General features: G+C 35.2%; 1 protein-coding gene across 1 annotated transcript in view; it reads right to left on the minus strand.

Moving 5' to 3' along the window:
• The window catches only part of LOC140435683 (uncharacterized), a 125,126-nt gene that overhangs the window by 83,596 nt on the left and 25,496 nt on the right, over positions 1-16,034 (minus strand). The window contains 5 exon segments of the mRNA XM_072524404.1: positions 711-895; positions 7,685-7,793; positions 7,795-7,874; positions 10,802-10,958; positions 12,471-12,623. Of these exon segments, the coding sequence (XP_072380505.1) occupies positions 711-895; positions 7,685-7,793; positions 7,795-7,874; positions 10,802-10,958; positions 12,471-12,623 (684 nt within the window).

Below are 16,034 nucleotides of genomic sequence, written 5' to 3' on the forward strand. Positions count from 1 at the left end.
GTAAACGCGGCACCCATCGCGCGGATAGCTTTTTCATGTCCAAATGATGGTGAATAATGTGTACGCGTTCGTAGGAAATGTTTAGGACCTCTATTAACTCGCGGAGCTTAATTCGGCGATCTGCCATAATTATGTCATGGACTTTGTTGATCATTTCCGGCGTGGTGACCTCATGTGGCCTCCCGGGACGCTTATCATCAAAAACACTCGTACGACCACGAACAAATTCAGCTTTCCAAAAATTTTACTGTTGCTAACGAAGGTGCAACCTCACCATAAACTTCGTCCAGGTCGGCTTTGATTTGCACATTCGTTTTACCCTTTTTGTGGAGGAACTTAATCACCGAATGATACTCGACTTTCTCCATTTCTCTTGAAAACACAAAATTTGCTTGCTTTTGACGGCTGTAAAAACCAAACTAATTGTTTTTAAAACTTAAAATTTTGACACATGTCATGTCATGAATGGCAAGTATATAATACTAATAAAGAACTGGACAGGCATAAATAACACTGGTGATCTGTTGCATGCCGCAAAAGACAGACGTCTGGCTTTAAGATAATTCGCCAACGCGCTATAGGTGCACGGCACTATAAGAAGAAGAAGAAAAGGACTACCTTATAAAAAACATTATTCCCAAGCAATATGCGGTACGATAAATAAAACACTACTAAATAAAATAATAATTTAACTGTTTAAAAATAATTACCACTGCGTCTGTAATTTCTTCAGCGGTTTTGGTTAAAAGCGTTTCCCGAAGTTGACTGGAATCTTCAGATGTAAAGGTACTGTCGAGAGCTTTTGCCAGTTTAAAAGCGTAGTGTCTAGCATTTGATTGGAAAGCATAGGGGGAAATTGGTGTACCACTCTCCAAAATATATCCTGCTACCATACCTGAAATATTTACGAAAATTCGATAAGAATTAATTAATTTTTCATAGTATGATGATATATTTTTAATTTAAACCTAATTTGAGAGTTATTCTATTTCTCAATCTATCTATGTATTTAAAAGTCTCGGATGACACACTGTTTGTCCGGTAGGGTAACTAAGCACCTAGGAAAAAATCTAAACTACCAACTGACATTTTAATGTCATCATGATGATTGAAGAACTGATGCGATACAACTAAGGAGACTGCATCTACCAGAAGTACTTCCGAATTCCTCACAACAACAAATGAAGCTGGACCTTCGATTCCCAAATGCTACAGGGAAATAGTACACAAAATCATGCTTTGGTAGAAAAGAATGGACAAACTACTATAGCTTATAATACTTGTATATTTAACACAATGAGTGCCGCTAAGGACAGAAAAAAAACTGTCCGTGGAGCCAAATTTTTTTGGCAATTTATGAAAATAACCATAAATAATTTTTGTGCTATTAAATATTGAAAGAAAAAGATTAAAAACCTGCAATTTAACAAAAAAAAAACAAAAATGGTGACAGGTTGGTCCCAAGCAGCCTCTGAGTTTAAATTTTTGCTTTCGGGCCATATGAGACCAATGTGTCACCACACCATCTTCTTCTTTGTGTGCCGTGCTTGTATTTAAGCGTTGGCTATCGTCATATTGACAAGCTGATGAAATGATTCTCGGTCGGCAGCTAGATGAAACAGTTCCTTGACCGTTCGACCTGTCCATTGTCTAATGTTACGCAGCCAGGACAGTTGTGTTCTTCCGACCCAACGTTTTCCTTCGATTTTGCCCTGAATGATTAACCGGAGTAAGCGATATTTAGGTCCTCTCATTATATGACCGAAGTATTGGACCATTCTCATTTTGATGATGTTGATCAATGCTCGCTCTTTGTGCACGGTCTCTAGCACGAGTTCGTTAGATATGTGTGCTGTCCACGGGATTCTGAGCATGCGACGGTAACACCATAACTCAAACGCTTCTAATATGTTAAGATTTTTTATTTTTGTTGTCCAGGTTTCACATCCATAGAACAAAGTGGACCAGACGTAGCATTTCAATACTCTTAGACGTGTGGTCAACGACAGACTTCTACTGCATACTACAGAACGCCAGTTAATAAAGTTTTTCCGTGCGAGTTCTGTTCTGGTCGAAATTTCCTCGTCACTTTCAACCCTGCAGTCAATCCAGCTACCCAGATATCTAAAGTGTTCCACCCTTTCCAGGATTTTGTTATATAATCTTAGTACTTAGTCTTCAATATTAATTTTTCCGACCACCATCCATTTTTTTTGCGTTGATTGTTAAGCCCTTTTCAGTGCATTCAATGTTTACAGCATTCAGCAGGGTTTGAAGATCTTCTAGACTCTCTGCCATTATTGCGGTGTCATCGGCGTATCTGATGTTGTTAATAATTTCACCACCGATCTTAACACCTTCGCGGCGATTATTTAACGCTATTTCAAAAACTGGTTCAGTGTAGGCATTAAACAACATCGGTGACATAACACATCCCTGTCCGACACCACGCTTAATAGAAACTTTAGCTGAAACCTCTTGGTCCACCTTAACACAAGCGGTCTGATTAGCGGTAAAGATTTTTAAGCAATCTAATGTCATACGTGTCCAGACCAACTGAGTCTAAGCATTGAAATAATAATGTATGTGGTACTCTATCAAAGGCTTTTTCGAAATCTATAAAACATACGTAAATATTGTTCCTAAACTCAATGCTCTTTTGTAAGAGTATTCGCATGCAAAAAAGAGCTTCTCGAGTACCCATACCGTTTCGGAAACCAAACTGCTCATCACCAGTTATCCCCTCACAACGTTTATATATGCTACAATGCAATATTTTCATAAAAATTTTGAGCGTGTGACTCATTAAACTGATAAGTCGATAGTCGCTACACTGTCTGGCATTGTTTTTCTTGGGAATAGTTATAAATATCGATTCTAACCAGTTGTCTGGTAATTTGCCGCTGCTGTATATCTTATTAAAGAAGGATGTGATAATCGCAACACTCTCATTATCTAATAGTTTTAACAATTCTGCAGGTATTTCGTCAGGACCAGAAGCCTTCCTTCGTTTCGCTTGGTCGATAGCCATCTGAACATCACACCATACTGATGTAATATATTCACAGATTTCGACTCGCAAAGGTTTACGTCACGGCGCGAACGTTGTTTACAATATCGGATGGGTTCGGTTATTGTTGAACTTTTGGTGAGTAAAGATGTCTATTTTTGAGAAAGAACAGCAACGTGTAGAAAAGTTATTGCAATAATGCTTTTCCGACGAAGAGAATGTGAACGATTTTGAACCCGACGGAACATCAGATGAATTTGAACCCGAATCAGAGAACGAGTCTGACTCTGATTCATCAGAATATCAGCCATGCAAGAAGAAGAAAGTTGTAACAAAAATATGTGGCTCAAAACGCACTGCCAATTTACAAGAAGTGAACTTAGGTACATCGATATCTAGTGAAATTATCCAACCAGTCAATAAACCACAACACAATATAGCAGATACCATTGAAGCTGTTATTCAACAAATGCAGGTTTTCTCATCAAGTGACGAAGAAGATGACCAACAAGTTACTAATGCTACATATGTCTGGGAGCCAGTCAGTGGCAATTACCTTGAATAGGTAAAACTGCAAATACCAGAAATTTGATTTTGCGGCAAACGAAAATGGTACTGGATTTCGAGCGGAATTGTATGAAACTATGTATGATTTTTACAAATTGTTTGTAAATGAGGATATTATAAACTTAATGGTAATAGGCAAAAATAATTTTTTAACTATTTTTCTACTTTTAGGTGACTGAAACTAGTCGCTATGCTGACCAGTGCATTGAGAAAAACGATTATCCTAATTCTCGCGTAAAATCCTGGAAACAAACAAACTCAGATGAAATAGAAAAACTATTCGGAATTACTCTTTGAATGGGTTTATGTCCATTTCCTGAAGTGAGGAGCTATTGGTCTCGAGACAAAATATATAGTAATTATATCTGCAAAGTTATCCCTCGCAACAAGTTTTAAATTTTACTCAAGATGCTCCATTTCAGCAATAATGCAATTGTAATGTATCAGCCAAATACCCAAGGGAAACAACCCCACCCCCCAAACGCAATCGTTAATCAGTTAGCCCGGTCTGTAACAACTTTTGTTCTTTCCCGGCCCGTTTCAGGTAGAGACTAGAAGAGAACACACTTTTCGCTTTGTACATCTCTCCGGCTTCTAAAGTAAGCAAATAACCTCTAACTCTTTACAGGGCCTGCATCTGAACGTCCTTCATCCCCTTATCCCAATTTTCCCTACCTTCTAGTAAAGCCGCGAGGGCAGAATCACGTCAGTTCGGACTAGTTGGACCAGTAAGCCTTTCCTCCGCTCGCAGAGTTAAGTATTACTTAACATTATAGACGAGGATGTTAAAGTATTAACAGCGTTTATTACAGTGGTGACAGCGGTCTTTCGCGGCCGTATTACACAATTTTGTCAGACGACAGGTTGCAAAAACTGACGCCCCTATTAGAAAAATTGAGAATTACATTTCAGAGTTCGATTGTACCTTCAGAAAATATATGTATCGATGAAACGTTAGTTCCGTTTAGAGGACGGCTAAAGTTTTTACAGTATATCAAAAACAAACGTCATAAGTTTCGCATTAAGTTGTTGAAGTTATGCCTTGAAAAGGGTTATACCTATAACTTTAGTATATGTGTATTGTGGTAAATCCAAAAAAGAGCAAATGTCAGTTCCATCAAAAATGGTCATGGATCTAATGAACAATCTCTTAGACAAAGGAGGCACACTTTACACGGATAATTGGAATACCTCTTGCATGTTAGCAACTAAATTATTAAAGCGAAATACCCATCTTGTAGGAACATTACGTGTAAATCGAAAATTCAACCCAAAAGATGTTATTCAAAAAAAAAAAACTTAAAAAGGATGAAACGGTTGCTGCTGAATGTAAGGAAGGAATTGTGCTACAAAAATGGCGTGATAAACGCGATGTTCTGTGTCTAAGTACTAAGCACACAGCTGAGATGGTTCCAGTGAAGAAAAGAGGACAAGACATTTTCAAGCCAAAAATAGTTATAGATTATAATAAATGTAAGGCATTTATTGATTTATCCGATCAAGTGAAAGCCTATAATACTTCCTTAAGGCGAAGCTTAAAATGGTACAGAAAGCTGGTGTTGGAACTCCTAACGGGAACGTGTCTTGTAAATGCTTATATTGCTCATCAAGAAATAGCCAATGTCAATATGTCATTACTAAATTTAGAGAGGAAGTTGTAAAGGGACTATTGCGAGAAGGTGAAGATTTGACGCCAAATAATGAAGAGTCCGAGGAAGCCTCACATATACTGGAAGATGTTTGTCAAGCTAATAGAAGACGTTGCGTTATTTGTTATGCGAAGATCTCTTCTGAACAATCGGGTTCCAAGAGAAACCTCACAAAGTTCACTGAAGTGCTCTAATTGTAAAAAACATTACTGTATTTCTTGTTTTTTTTTTTGTAGCGCATAACGCAACAAAAATATAAAATACCAAAGCCCTTGTTCCCTTTATTTTAAGTTGTCATGCAGACTAAAGTTTTATTTTCATGTACATGTACTTCTTTGTAAGTAAATAAATAAATTTAAATTATAGAAACCTTTAAAAATTACGATTTTTATTTAAAACAGAAAAAAGTCATATTGCTGTAGGGTGCCACAACGGTCTCGTATATATATATATATATATATATATATATATATATATATATATATATATATATACAAGGATTTCCACAGTTTTCACTGTATTCCTTCACTCAACCGTTTTCTCCAATTTTTCCTGTTTAGCCAGTCCCCTTCCTGTAGGTTTCTTCTACTCATTGCTTTGTCCACTTCTGCCTCTCTTTCTTCTTCCTATCGGGCTCCACTCTGTTATTCTATTTATCCACATATTTTGGTCTGCTCTTCTGACATGTCCGTACCAGGTTAACCTCTTCTCATTCTCATTCTCCTCTTAATCTCCATGTTATTTATTCTATCTCTTCTTGTTACTCTGCAGCTTTTCCTTAGGAATTCCATCTCTGTTGCTCTTATTTTGTTTTTGGTTTTCTTATTTATTGTCCAATTTTCACACCCATAAGTGAGGATACTTCTTGTCATGGTATTATATATTTTTTTCTTTGTTTTCATGCTGATGTTCTTATCCCATAGTACCGGGTTCAATTTTCGTATGCAGTCTCTTGTTTGTCCTAGTCTATTTTTTATATCTTCCTCCGTTGTTCCTTTGTTTGATATTATGAAACCTAAATACTTATACTTGTCCGTTCCTTTGATTTGTTTACCTTCGTCTATTTCCAGCTGTTTTATTTCTGTATTCTCCGTTGTTAGGTATTCAGTTTTCTTTAGGTTTATTTCCATCCCATTCTTTGTATATTCCTGCTCCAGTTTTCTCATCATAAAACTGAGGTCATCCTCGTCTTGTGCGATCACTATTTGGTCGTCGGCAAAACTTAGCGTATATAGATATTCGTTCCTTACTGGTATACCCATTCCTTCGCACTTTCTTTTCCATGGTTTCAGGGTTTTTTCCAGGAATATTTTGAACAGGGTGGGAGATGTGGAGCAACCCTGTAGTACTCCCTTTGTCGTCTTAAATGCATACTTCGTTATTCTTGTAGAGTGCTTTTACCGCGTTTATTAATCTTCGTGGAACTTCGATGTCTTCCATTGCTTCCCATAGCTTGGTTCTAGGTATTGAATCATATGCCTTCTTAAGATCAACAAAAGCCAGATGGACGGATCTATTTTTGGCCATTCTTTTTTCTATTAGTTGTTCGACCGTGTAAATGTGATCTAAGCATGCTTTCCCCGCTGTGAAACCTGCCTGGTCTTCTCCGATTTTATCTTGTATATATATTTCTAATTTTTCCTTTATGGTCTTTCCATACAGTCTGCCTATAGACCATATAATGCTGATTCCCCGATAGTTTTCGTAGTTTTTTCTATTTCCTTTCTTGTATATTGATGTCATATATGCTTGGGTCCATTCTGCCGGTAAGTCTTCTAAGTCGTTTTTTATCAATTCATTTGGTATTCCGCCGGGACCTTCTGCTTTTTTGTTCTTTAGAGTTTTGATCGTTCTTTTTACCTCAGCTAGGCTTAAATATAAATCCAAATATAGCAACTGGACCGTCAGGCCATACGTTTCATTATCCCATTGATTTAAATGAATACAACGAGACCAACGCTGCTTCATATAACGAAATGTTTCGACGCTGCATATGGGTCCACGTTGGTATCACACAGCAATTACGTCCCAGAAATGGACGCGACCACGTTGGTCTCATCTGGCACTCAACGTGTTAATATTGTTAACAAATAAATAAAGATTATGTTTCGTTGATGTGGTGCATTCATTTTCTTCTGAAATATTCTTGTCGAATATCATTCGAGAGAAAATTATGTTCCGGCATACTATTCTTCTGGATTTATTGTTTGTTGCCTTTTGGCAATTTTCGCTTATGAAATTTTGACAAAATCACTCGACTGACCTCGTGATTTAACTGTCAAAATTTAATTTGTGAAATTTGCCAGTCAACAAACTTTCATACCACTCGAAAAAATTGCCGGCAAAATTTTTTCTCTTATGATATTATATGCGAGGAAACAGTATTCAATTATTTATCCAAATAAAATTCAACTGATCCGCAGTAATAACAAGTTTAATTTAAAAATATATAGCTTACCGTGCGTTCTTTTACTAAGATGCATAAATCCTGCTGTTGTTGATCCTGCACTTTCGCCCATTACTGTAATTTTATTTTTATCTCCTCCAAATAAATTGATATTATCATATTTATGTCCATTTTAGAGCATAGAATGTATCTTTCAGTCCTAGATTTCCGGGGATAACGTTGTCGCCTGTTGTTAAAAAACCTGAAAATAAGAGAAGACGAAAAATATTTAATAAAGTAAAGGACATAAGGAGTTTAGTGTTCGTTTAAAGTTATTAAATATGGATTGCTGTAAGAATAAACAATGAATCTTCATTGTTCAATATTTTTTAACAGTAACAGACGTTTGAAATTTTTCAGACAATTTTAAAAAACATTTTGTTTAGTGATGAATGTACATTTACATTAAATAATGAACCAAATGGTCAAAGTTATAGAATTTGGTCGACAAGAAAGCCTGAGGATATTTATGAAAGCCATACCCAATATCGTCGAAAAATAAATGTCTGGTTAGGAATGTTTAGACACAATATTATTGGGTCATTTTTCTATGAGGAAACTTTAAATTCAAAATAAAGACTTGCTACAAAATGGAGGATTGTTTGAACATTATTTGTTTTATATTTAGAAAATACCATTAATTATTTTTAGGAATAAGGATCACATTCGAACTATATTGAAATTATATGGATTGTTGTATAACCTGGAATTGAATTGAAGTATATTAGAATATCTTAAGTTAAATAAAGATCAGGTAGTGTTCGCACTATTGCCTGAATACAACATTATTGCGATTTTTCGTCAACTGAGTATATTTCAATAAATTTATTGGTTTTGTAAAAAATATAATTTAATGTTTACAAAGTAATATTTATTGTTCAGTAGTAGTAGTAGTGGCATTTAGTAAAATTTATTGTTTACAATGTAACCATAAAATAAAAATATTGACAATTCAATATATTGTAAAACATCTTACATCAACATGATCAAACGCAACACATCATACACATTCTTACACTAAGTATTACCTGACTTTTAGGAGTACGTTTAATTCGAAGAACAGTTTTAATACAGATTTCAGTCCTCTACAAATAGATTCTTATGACTTTTGATGTAAAATAATTAGGGAAGCAGAAATTCAACAATTCAGAATTTCCCATTGAGTATCCTATGACCCATTTGACGATTCACCACCCGGTATATTATTAATATTTATATTTATATGCCAACTTTATTACATAACAAAATATTTATAATTAGGAACTTTTTTTATTTTTGGTTTCTTTCAATTTCAATTACAAATATTGATAATATTTTAGCTTAATTTTAGAGGGTAGCAGCTACACTTAAATTGACAAGAAAAACAGTATACAATATAAGAAAAATAAAAGAAAAAAATCCTGTTTAATCTTCTCCTGGAAAAAGCAAACCTCGTTTAAAAACAAAAACTACTCATTTACCTAAGCTTAATAAAATGTCTATTCGAAATACAATATACATAGTGTTTGCGCCGCAATCAGACTTATTTCAGACTTTTTATTGCAACCGGCAACAGTGCGTTATTTCAGCAAGCAGAGTGTGCGCCAAGGAGAGAACGAGAGACGATAGCGAGACATCAACAAGTAATGTACAATTGTAAGCAGTTCGGTATAAAACAATAAATTTGTTCGTAAAGGTTTCCATGTACAAAAAAACGATAAAATTTAGTTTTAACAGCGTTTTGTTACAGTTTTTAATAAAGCCAGTGTTACAGTCCGCCTAGTTTTTTATTTTGCCTATCTAATATAAAACGACAATAGACTAAAGTGTTTATAAAGTGTGGAAATGGTCTATTATATCATGACTTAACAGTAGCGCACCTAGAATTTGCCTCTGGGGGGGTTTTAGTTGGTCAGCAAATTTTTTTTATGATGGTACCTCCATTTTAAGTCTTTAAAATGAGTAAGTAACAGTGTCGGAATAGGGTCCTGGGGTGGGGTTTAACCCCCAAACCCCCCCCCCCCCCTTGGTGCGCCACTGTGACTTAATAGCTAAAGCTCTCTGACAGGTCGATTTTTATTTTTTTTAACCTTTTTGGAAAAAAAATAACTTTTACCCTCACTATTTTGGCAGATTTCGTGCTTTTAACGGGGGGAGAAAAGACAGCAACAGATTCGTTATTGAAAGTTATTCCCGTTGTAGCAGTTTTAGTCAGAGGCAACTGGGTAGTTAAGTCTGATATTTTGTATCCTACTAATACATTTTCTGCCAATAGCAGAATTTATGTACAGAACCAGAGATTATATTTTGTATCAATTTACAAAAAGCCAATACGTGAAAAGGAAGAACGTATCTTCGATTCTCAAAATCCCCTCTGAATAAATCAAAGAAATTTTTACAGGTATTTTAAAACTACGGCGTCACGATAAAAATGGTGACACAGTGCAAAAGCAGAACCTGATGTGGGAGCACTAGTTCCACCAACTTACTCAGTTTTTGGAAGACAACATGAGTCAGAGGCGGAAGAGTAGAAGTGAGAGTAAGAGTGTCAGTGAGGATGGAAAAGTAAGAACTAGTTTGAGTTTCAGTTCTGATAATAAGTCTGATAAACAAAAGAGCATGATGGGGGTTGCGAAGAAAAATAAGTGTAGTAAAAGTGGTAGCAGTTAAACAACAACATCGAATTCATGATGAACAAATGCGAATCTTGATATTTTGAAGATTTTGAAGCATTAGGACATAATTACCACATGTCGTGGATTAATCTATAAGTTGTGCATTATATAGAATCAAAAGTCACTATAATATTATCAAGACCAAAGTGAGCGGTATGGAGAAAGTTGAGGACACAGTAGAAGCAAGGGAAAACTAATTAGTCATCTTTTTCATAGCTGTTTTCATTACTGGCATTGTAGGATATCATTTGCAAATTGTTCTATATATTCTGCTGTTCTAAAATATGTTCGGATGTTTAATAAAGCATCTCAATGCAAAAAATGTATACCATTATACTTTAGAAGTTTTTACTTCATTGTAAGTTTTTTTAAACTCTGGTATACAGCCAACCACTGGGAATTTCCCATAAAAATTTTAATATTCTTATTAATGCCAATACAATAAGACGTAGTAAAAATACATTACAATACTTACCTAATGGTCCCAATCGATAATTCATTGTTACAACTATTATATCATAATCAATGAAATACTTAGGATCGTAGTATTGCAGCGCACCTGATCCATAAAAGTATCCACCAGCATGAATCCAAAATAGTACGGGCAGAAACTCATGTGTCGATAATGGTACCTAACAGGACAAAATAAAACAAAATCAAATTTTATTTTAGGACTGCATACTTGATAAATTAGTTCAAGTGACTGAAAAATTGTGCGACGACAAGGAAAATATTAACACACGGGACTCTTTCATTTATGGGGGTACATTTTGTAAGTAATAAACAGTGCATAGAGGTATTTACGAAGGGTTTAAGCCTTAAAAACGTCGTAACAAAACTCCGAAATTTGAAAGTCTTTTTGGAGGACAGTCAATATGAGTTGGTCACGAAGACTCACCAGTTTGCTTCTAAAAAATGTGATAAAATGGGAATCTCCCTTGAAAAAAAAGTAAAAGACGTATAAAAAAAATAAAGCCTGGAGAAACAGCCGAAGTTGCCGGACTATCGCTCGAAGGTGACACTAAAAGGTCTATGCTTGAATGTTTAGCCAAGCTACACCAATACCTTCAAACTAGAATGCAAAGAAGGGAGACTATTCGAAAAATTCAAAATCGTTCAGTTCGAGTATTTATAATGATTGTAACCAGAACTTTGTGCTTCAGCTGAAAAATTTTGTGAATCCTTCGAAGAATTCAATAAACAAGAATTTTTTAATGAAATGAATCATATAAAAGCTGTAAGAATAAATGAAGAGGCCAGAAATTGGACTACATTGAATATGGCACAATTGATTCTTTATATGGACCTGATGGAATCTGTTCCAATATTGTGTTGCCATAAAACTGATTTTAACAGTATGTGTCTCTATTGCTTTTAATAAAAGGAGTTTTTTTAAAATTGAAACTCATTAAAAGCTATGAAAGATCCACAATACCAATATGGTTATCTTTTTGGTGTCGTTTCATATTAACTAATATAAGTTTGTATAAACTCTTGTTTAGTTATAATTGTATGTTTGGTTATGTATATTTATGTTTGATTTCACTTCTTTTTAAAATAGAGTTTTATGTAGTCCTCTGGCTTTCATTTTTTTTTTATTTTGATATACATACCCATTGCGAAAGGGAGAAACCAGCCGGTATTTTTACAACCGGATTACTCATCGTAAATCAATCAGTTTAAAACTTGAAAATTAATACTTGGGCATTGGTACAGTTAAAATCGTTAGACGATTATATTTAGACGAAATATAAAGCCAAATAATTGAAACTTTTTTCTGCTTTTAAGGACAAAAAAGCAAGTTTATTAGCGGAACGTAATTCAAAATTATTCTGCACATTATATTTGCAGCATTATTTGGTTAAAACATCTTATTTTTGGTGGTAAAAATATATTAAATACATATATTAATTTGCCTGGACTAAAGGTGGTAAAAGATGGTCTGGAAGATATATTTTTGTTTGAATTTGACGACGGACGATAGATAGATGGTGTCAACTTTACTTATATTGGGGAGGCGGGCCTCTTCGGCTACTTCCGCCCGGGCCCCCTGAAGTGTAGTTACGCCACTGGTTAAAGGCACAGATAATCATAATTATATTCTTATATAAATACATATGAAAATAAAATAAATTTTTATTTACCCTGGGAGTGTAAACGTTAATGTAAAGACAATCTTCTGTTATTTCCATATCCTCTGGTACTGAGGTTAAAGCCGTTGCGTTATTTTGCATGCACACTTTCTTATTTTTTGTTGCATTTCTGATTTCTGTCCATGGATCTGGAGGTATTGGATCCTAAATTAAAAAAAAAACAATAGTTAAATCAAGTAAATATATTTTTGACAGCAAATATTAATGTAATTTAGTTTCCAAATAAATACACTGCAAATAAAGGATCGGAGTTATATTTGATTAAATAAAAATGTCTATTTTTACAACACTAATTTTATAGGTTTCACAATAAGGGCAGTGGAGAAGCAGGGGCGGATATCCGGGTAGGGAAAATGGGAAAATATCCCCAACAAAGTCGAAAATTAACGAAAATCTATTATTTAGGTCTTTTATGTAGTTTGACCTAGTTACCTCTTTAATTTGACTAGAAAATACTTTGTAAGTTAATTTCGATCTAAATTTTTCGTCACATAGTCACGATTATGTCTACACAGAGTGTACACAACGCTTACTAAAGGGAAGTCAAATTTAAGTAATAAATCTTGGATCATACCTCCACCGATGTCACTGCGCATAGCGAAAGAGTTCTCAAATCAAAATTTTCATTTTGTCAAAAAAGAGCACAATATACTAGCACTATGAGGCGTAGGTCAATCTTAGGTTTACAGTTTGGAAGATCAAGATTGCAATAATGGTAGTGATAATGACGATAATGGTAAAAGCTTCTACTTTTTCATGTGCCATATCAGAACTATCTGACATTGTCGATCACCATTGCAAAGGCTTCTAGATCTAGGCTTATAGATTGGATATCTGAGTCCATTTACGATTGTTTTTCAACCAAGAAACCTGTCTTCTTCCTACACCTCTACGGCCTTATATTTTGCCTTTAAGAATTAGTTTTAGTATTCTATATCGATTTCCCTTTAATATGTATCCCAGATAAGACATTTTTAGGTGTCTTTAGTAATTCTCTATATTTGTTGACCCTCCTTAGTACTTCGTCGTCAATTTTCCTTGCCGTTCAAGGAATCTTCAACATCCGTCTACGAATCCACATTTCTAATGCTTCAATTCGGTTCATGCTGATTACCTTTAGGGTCCACCCTTTTATTCTTAAAGAACTTGGGGAACTGGGAGCTTCTAGATCGATCTGCATATTAAACACAATCGCTAAGATCTTCGAAATAATTATAAAGACGACACTAGAAAAAGAAGTCATAGATAAATTGGGCTTACAATAGACGCAGTCAGTCGGATCACGGAATTAACTGCCACATGTAGGAGTAAGTGGCTGGCGTCTTCTTTCTGGACATAAAAAATGCCTTAAGAGTAATAACTGAAATACTTACCAAACAAGTCAAGCATTACTTCTTAAGTAGACAGATTAACATAGTGAGAAGAGATGTTATGCGGGCATCAGCAGGAGTGCCATAGGGCATAGTCCTAGGACCGTTTCTCTGGAACATCCTTTATAACGATTTATTCAAAAGAAAGCTCAAAAACGAGCAGAGGCCTTTATGGACACGAACTCTAATCGAAATTGTGGAGGAGTGGATGGAGTGCAAATATAAAAGCACGAACTACTTCTTCATGCAATTCCTTATGGGACACGAGTCATTTAGAGCATACCTTAAGAGGATAGACTAGGTTATAGCTATATGTATTGCGGAATAACCAACACAACAGAACACTATGTGTTCGAAAGTAGTAGGTTCAATAACGCAAAAGCGGAGCTATATGCAAGAGTGGGTATCTTAGGAGCCCACAATTTCGTGACCGTAGTAAGAAAGGGGGAAAATGAGTTTTAAAAAGTGCTAGATACTGTGACAAAAATCGTTAAAAGGGAAGAAATTTTAAAGAGGGGTACAACAAAAGAATGATCAACACAATAACGTACCTGAATTAAGAAACAAAATAGAAATCAGTTTTCATGAAATAAAGATAGCCATAAATCCACTCAAAAATAGAAAGTCACCAGGACCAGACGGAATAACCAACGAGCTTCTAAAACACGAAGGAAAAAGTATAACTCTAGAGATGACAAAACTTATACAAAAGCTAATATTGCACTGCAACATACCAGACGCATGAAGAAACAACATAATGATACCAATGTTCAAGATAGCAGATAAAGAAGACCCCAACAATTATAGAGGTATAAATCTACTAAACACCGCACTTAAGCTTTCCACAAAAGTACTAACCAACAAAATTAATAAACTAACAACTTTATCAGATAAACAAGGATTCACATCCGGAAGATCCTGCGTAGACGCCGTATTTGTACTAAGACAAATCACAGAAAAGGCCATCTAGTACAATAAACCAGCATATCTATGTTTTATAGACCTGACAAAGGCTTTCGATCGCATCCAAGTCTAAGACGTCTTACACCTACTATATAAAAGAAACGTACCAATCAATATTATACAAACCGTCGAAAACATCTACTTCCATAATAGAATACAGGCAAAGATAAATGGAAAACTAACAGTGTATACCAGTACAAAGCGGAGTCAGACAGGGTGACTCGTTAAGCCCACTTCTCTTTAATATAATAATGGACGTAATAATACTAGCCGGACGTAAAGGTCATGGTTATGCAGACGACGCCGCATTAATCGCCGAGACAGAAGACAAGCTCCAAAGATTAACACACATCTTCAATACAACAGCTAAGAAATACAATATGATAATATCAGTAGAAAAACCAAATGTATGACAACATCTAAATACCCACTACGATGTAAAACCAAAATAGATGGGAAAATAATAAAGCAGGAAGCAAGGTTTAGATATCTACGAATAAATATAAATAGTTTCGAAGAAGAAGTACGACAACAAAGCATAAAAGCAAGTAAAGAGGTGGGATCTTTTAATGACACAATCTGGAAAAACAAACATAAAAGATAAGACACAAAAACAAGAATCTATAAAGCAGCAATTGGACCTATATTAACATACACGGCGGAGACAAGACCTGACACATCTAAAACAAGACGACTAGTAGAAACAACAGAGATGAATATACTTCGACGAATATCAGGGAAAAGTCTGTTGGATATGGAGAGAAGCGAAAACATAAGAATAGCATGCAATATGGAAGACATAAATAGATGAGATGAGATAAGTCACCAAATGGACGAAGAAGTATTGGCAGCCCAAGAAAAAGATGGTGCTATAATTTAAACAATTTAGGAGGTTAATATTGAGGAAAGAAGAAAGAAGAGAAAAGAAAAAAAACGAGAAAAGGTCACTGCGCGCATGCGGGAACGGTCTGAAAAAAGTTTTAGTTGGTAGGCATTGTACCATGGATGCATCAGAGAGCAAGACCCCAAAAGGGGAATTATGTTAGGGTGTACCCCATCTAGTCAGAATTCATTTCATGGCAGGTACGAGTTACCTGGTACGGTCTAAAGAAGATTTCCATTCCCACACAAAAATAGGTCGCTCAATATTCCGAGGGCTTTTTTATCCAATTGACGGCGGTAGACTAGTCCGCATATATCCTTTAGGCTATTTATAAAAGAA

This window comes from Diabrotica undecimpunctata, chromosome 3 (genome assembly GCF_040954645.1).
Source record: "Diabrotica undecimpunctata isolate CICGRU chromosome 3, icDiaUnde3, whole genome shotgun sequence".
Taxonomy (NCBI): Eukaryota; Metazoa; Arthropoda; class Insecta; order Coleoptera; family Chrysomelidae; genus Diabrotica; species Diabrotica undecimpunctata.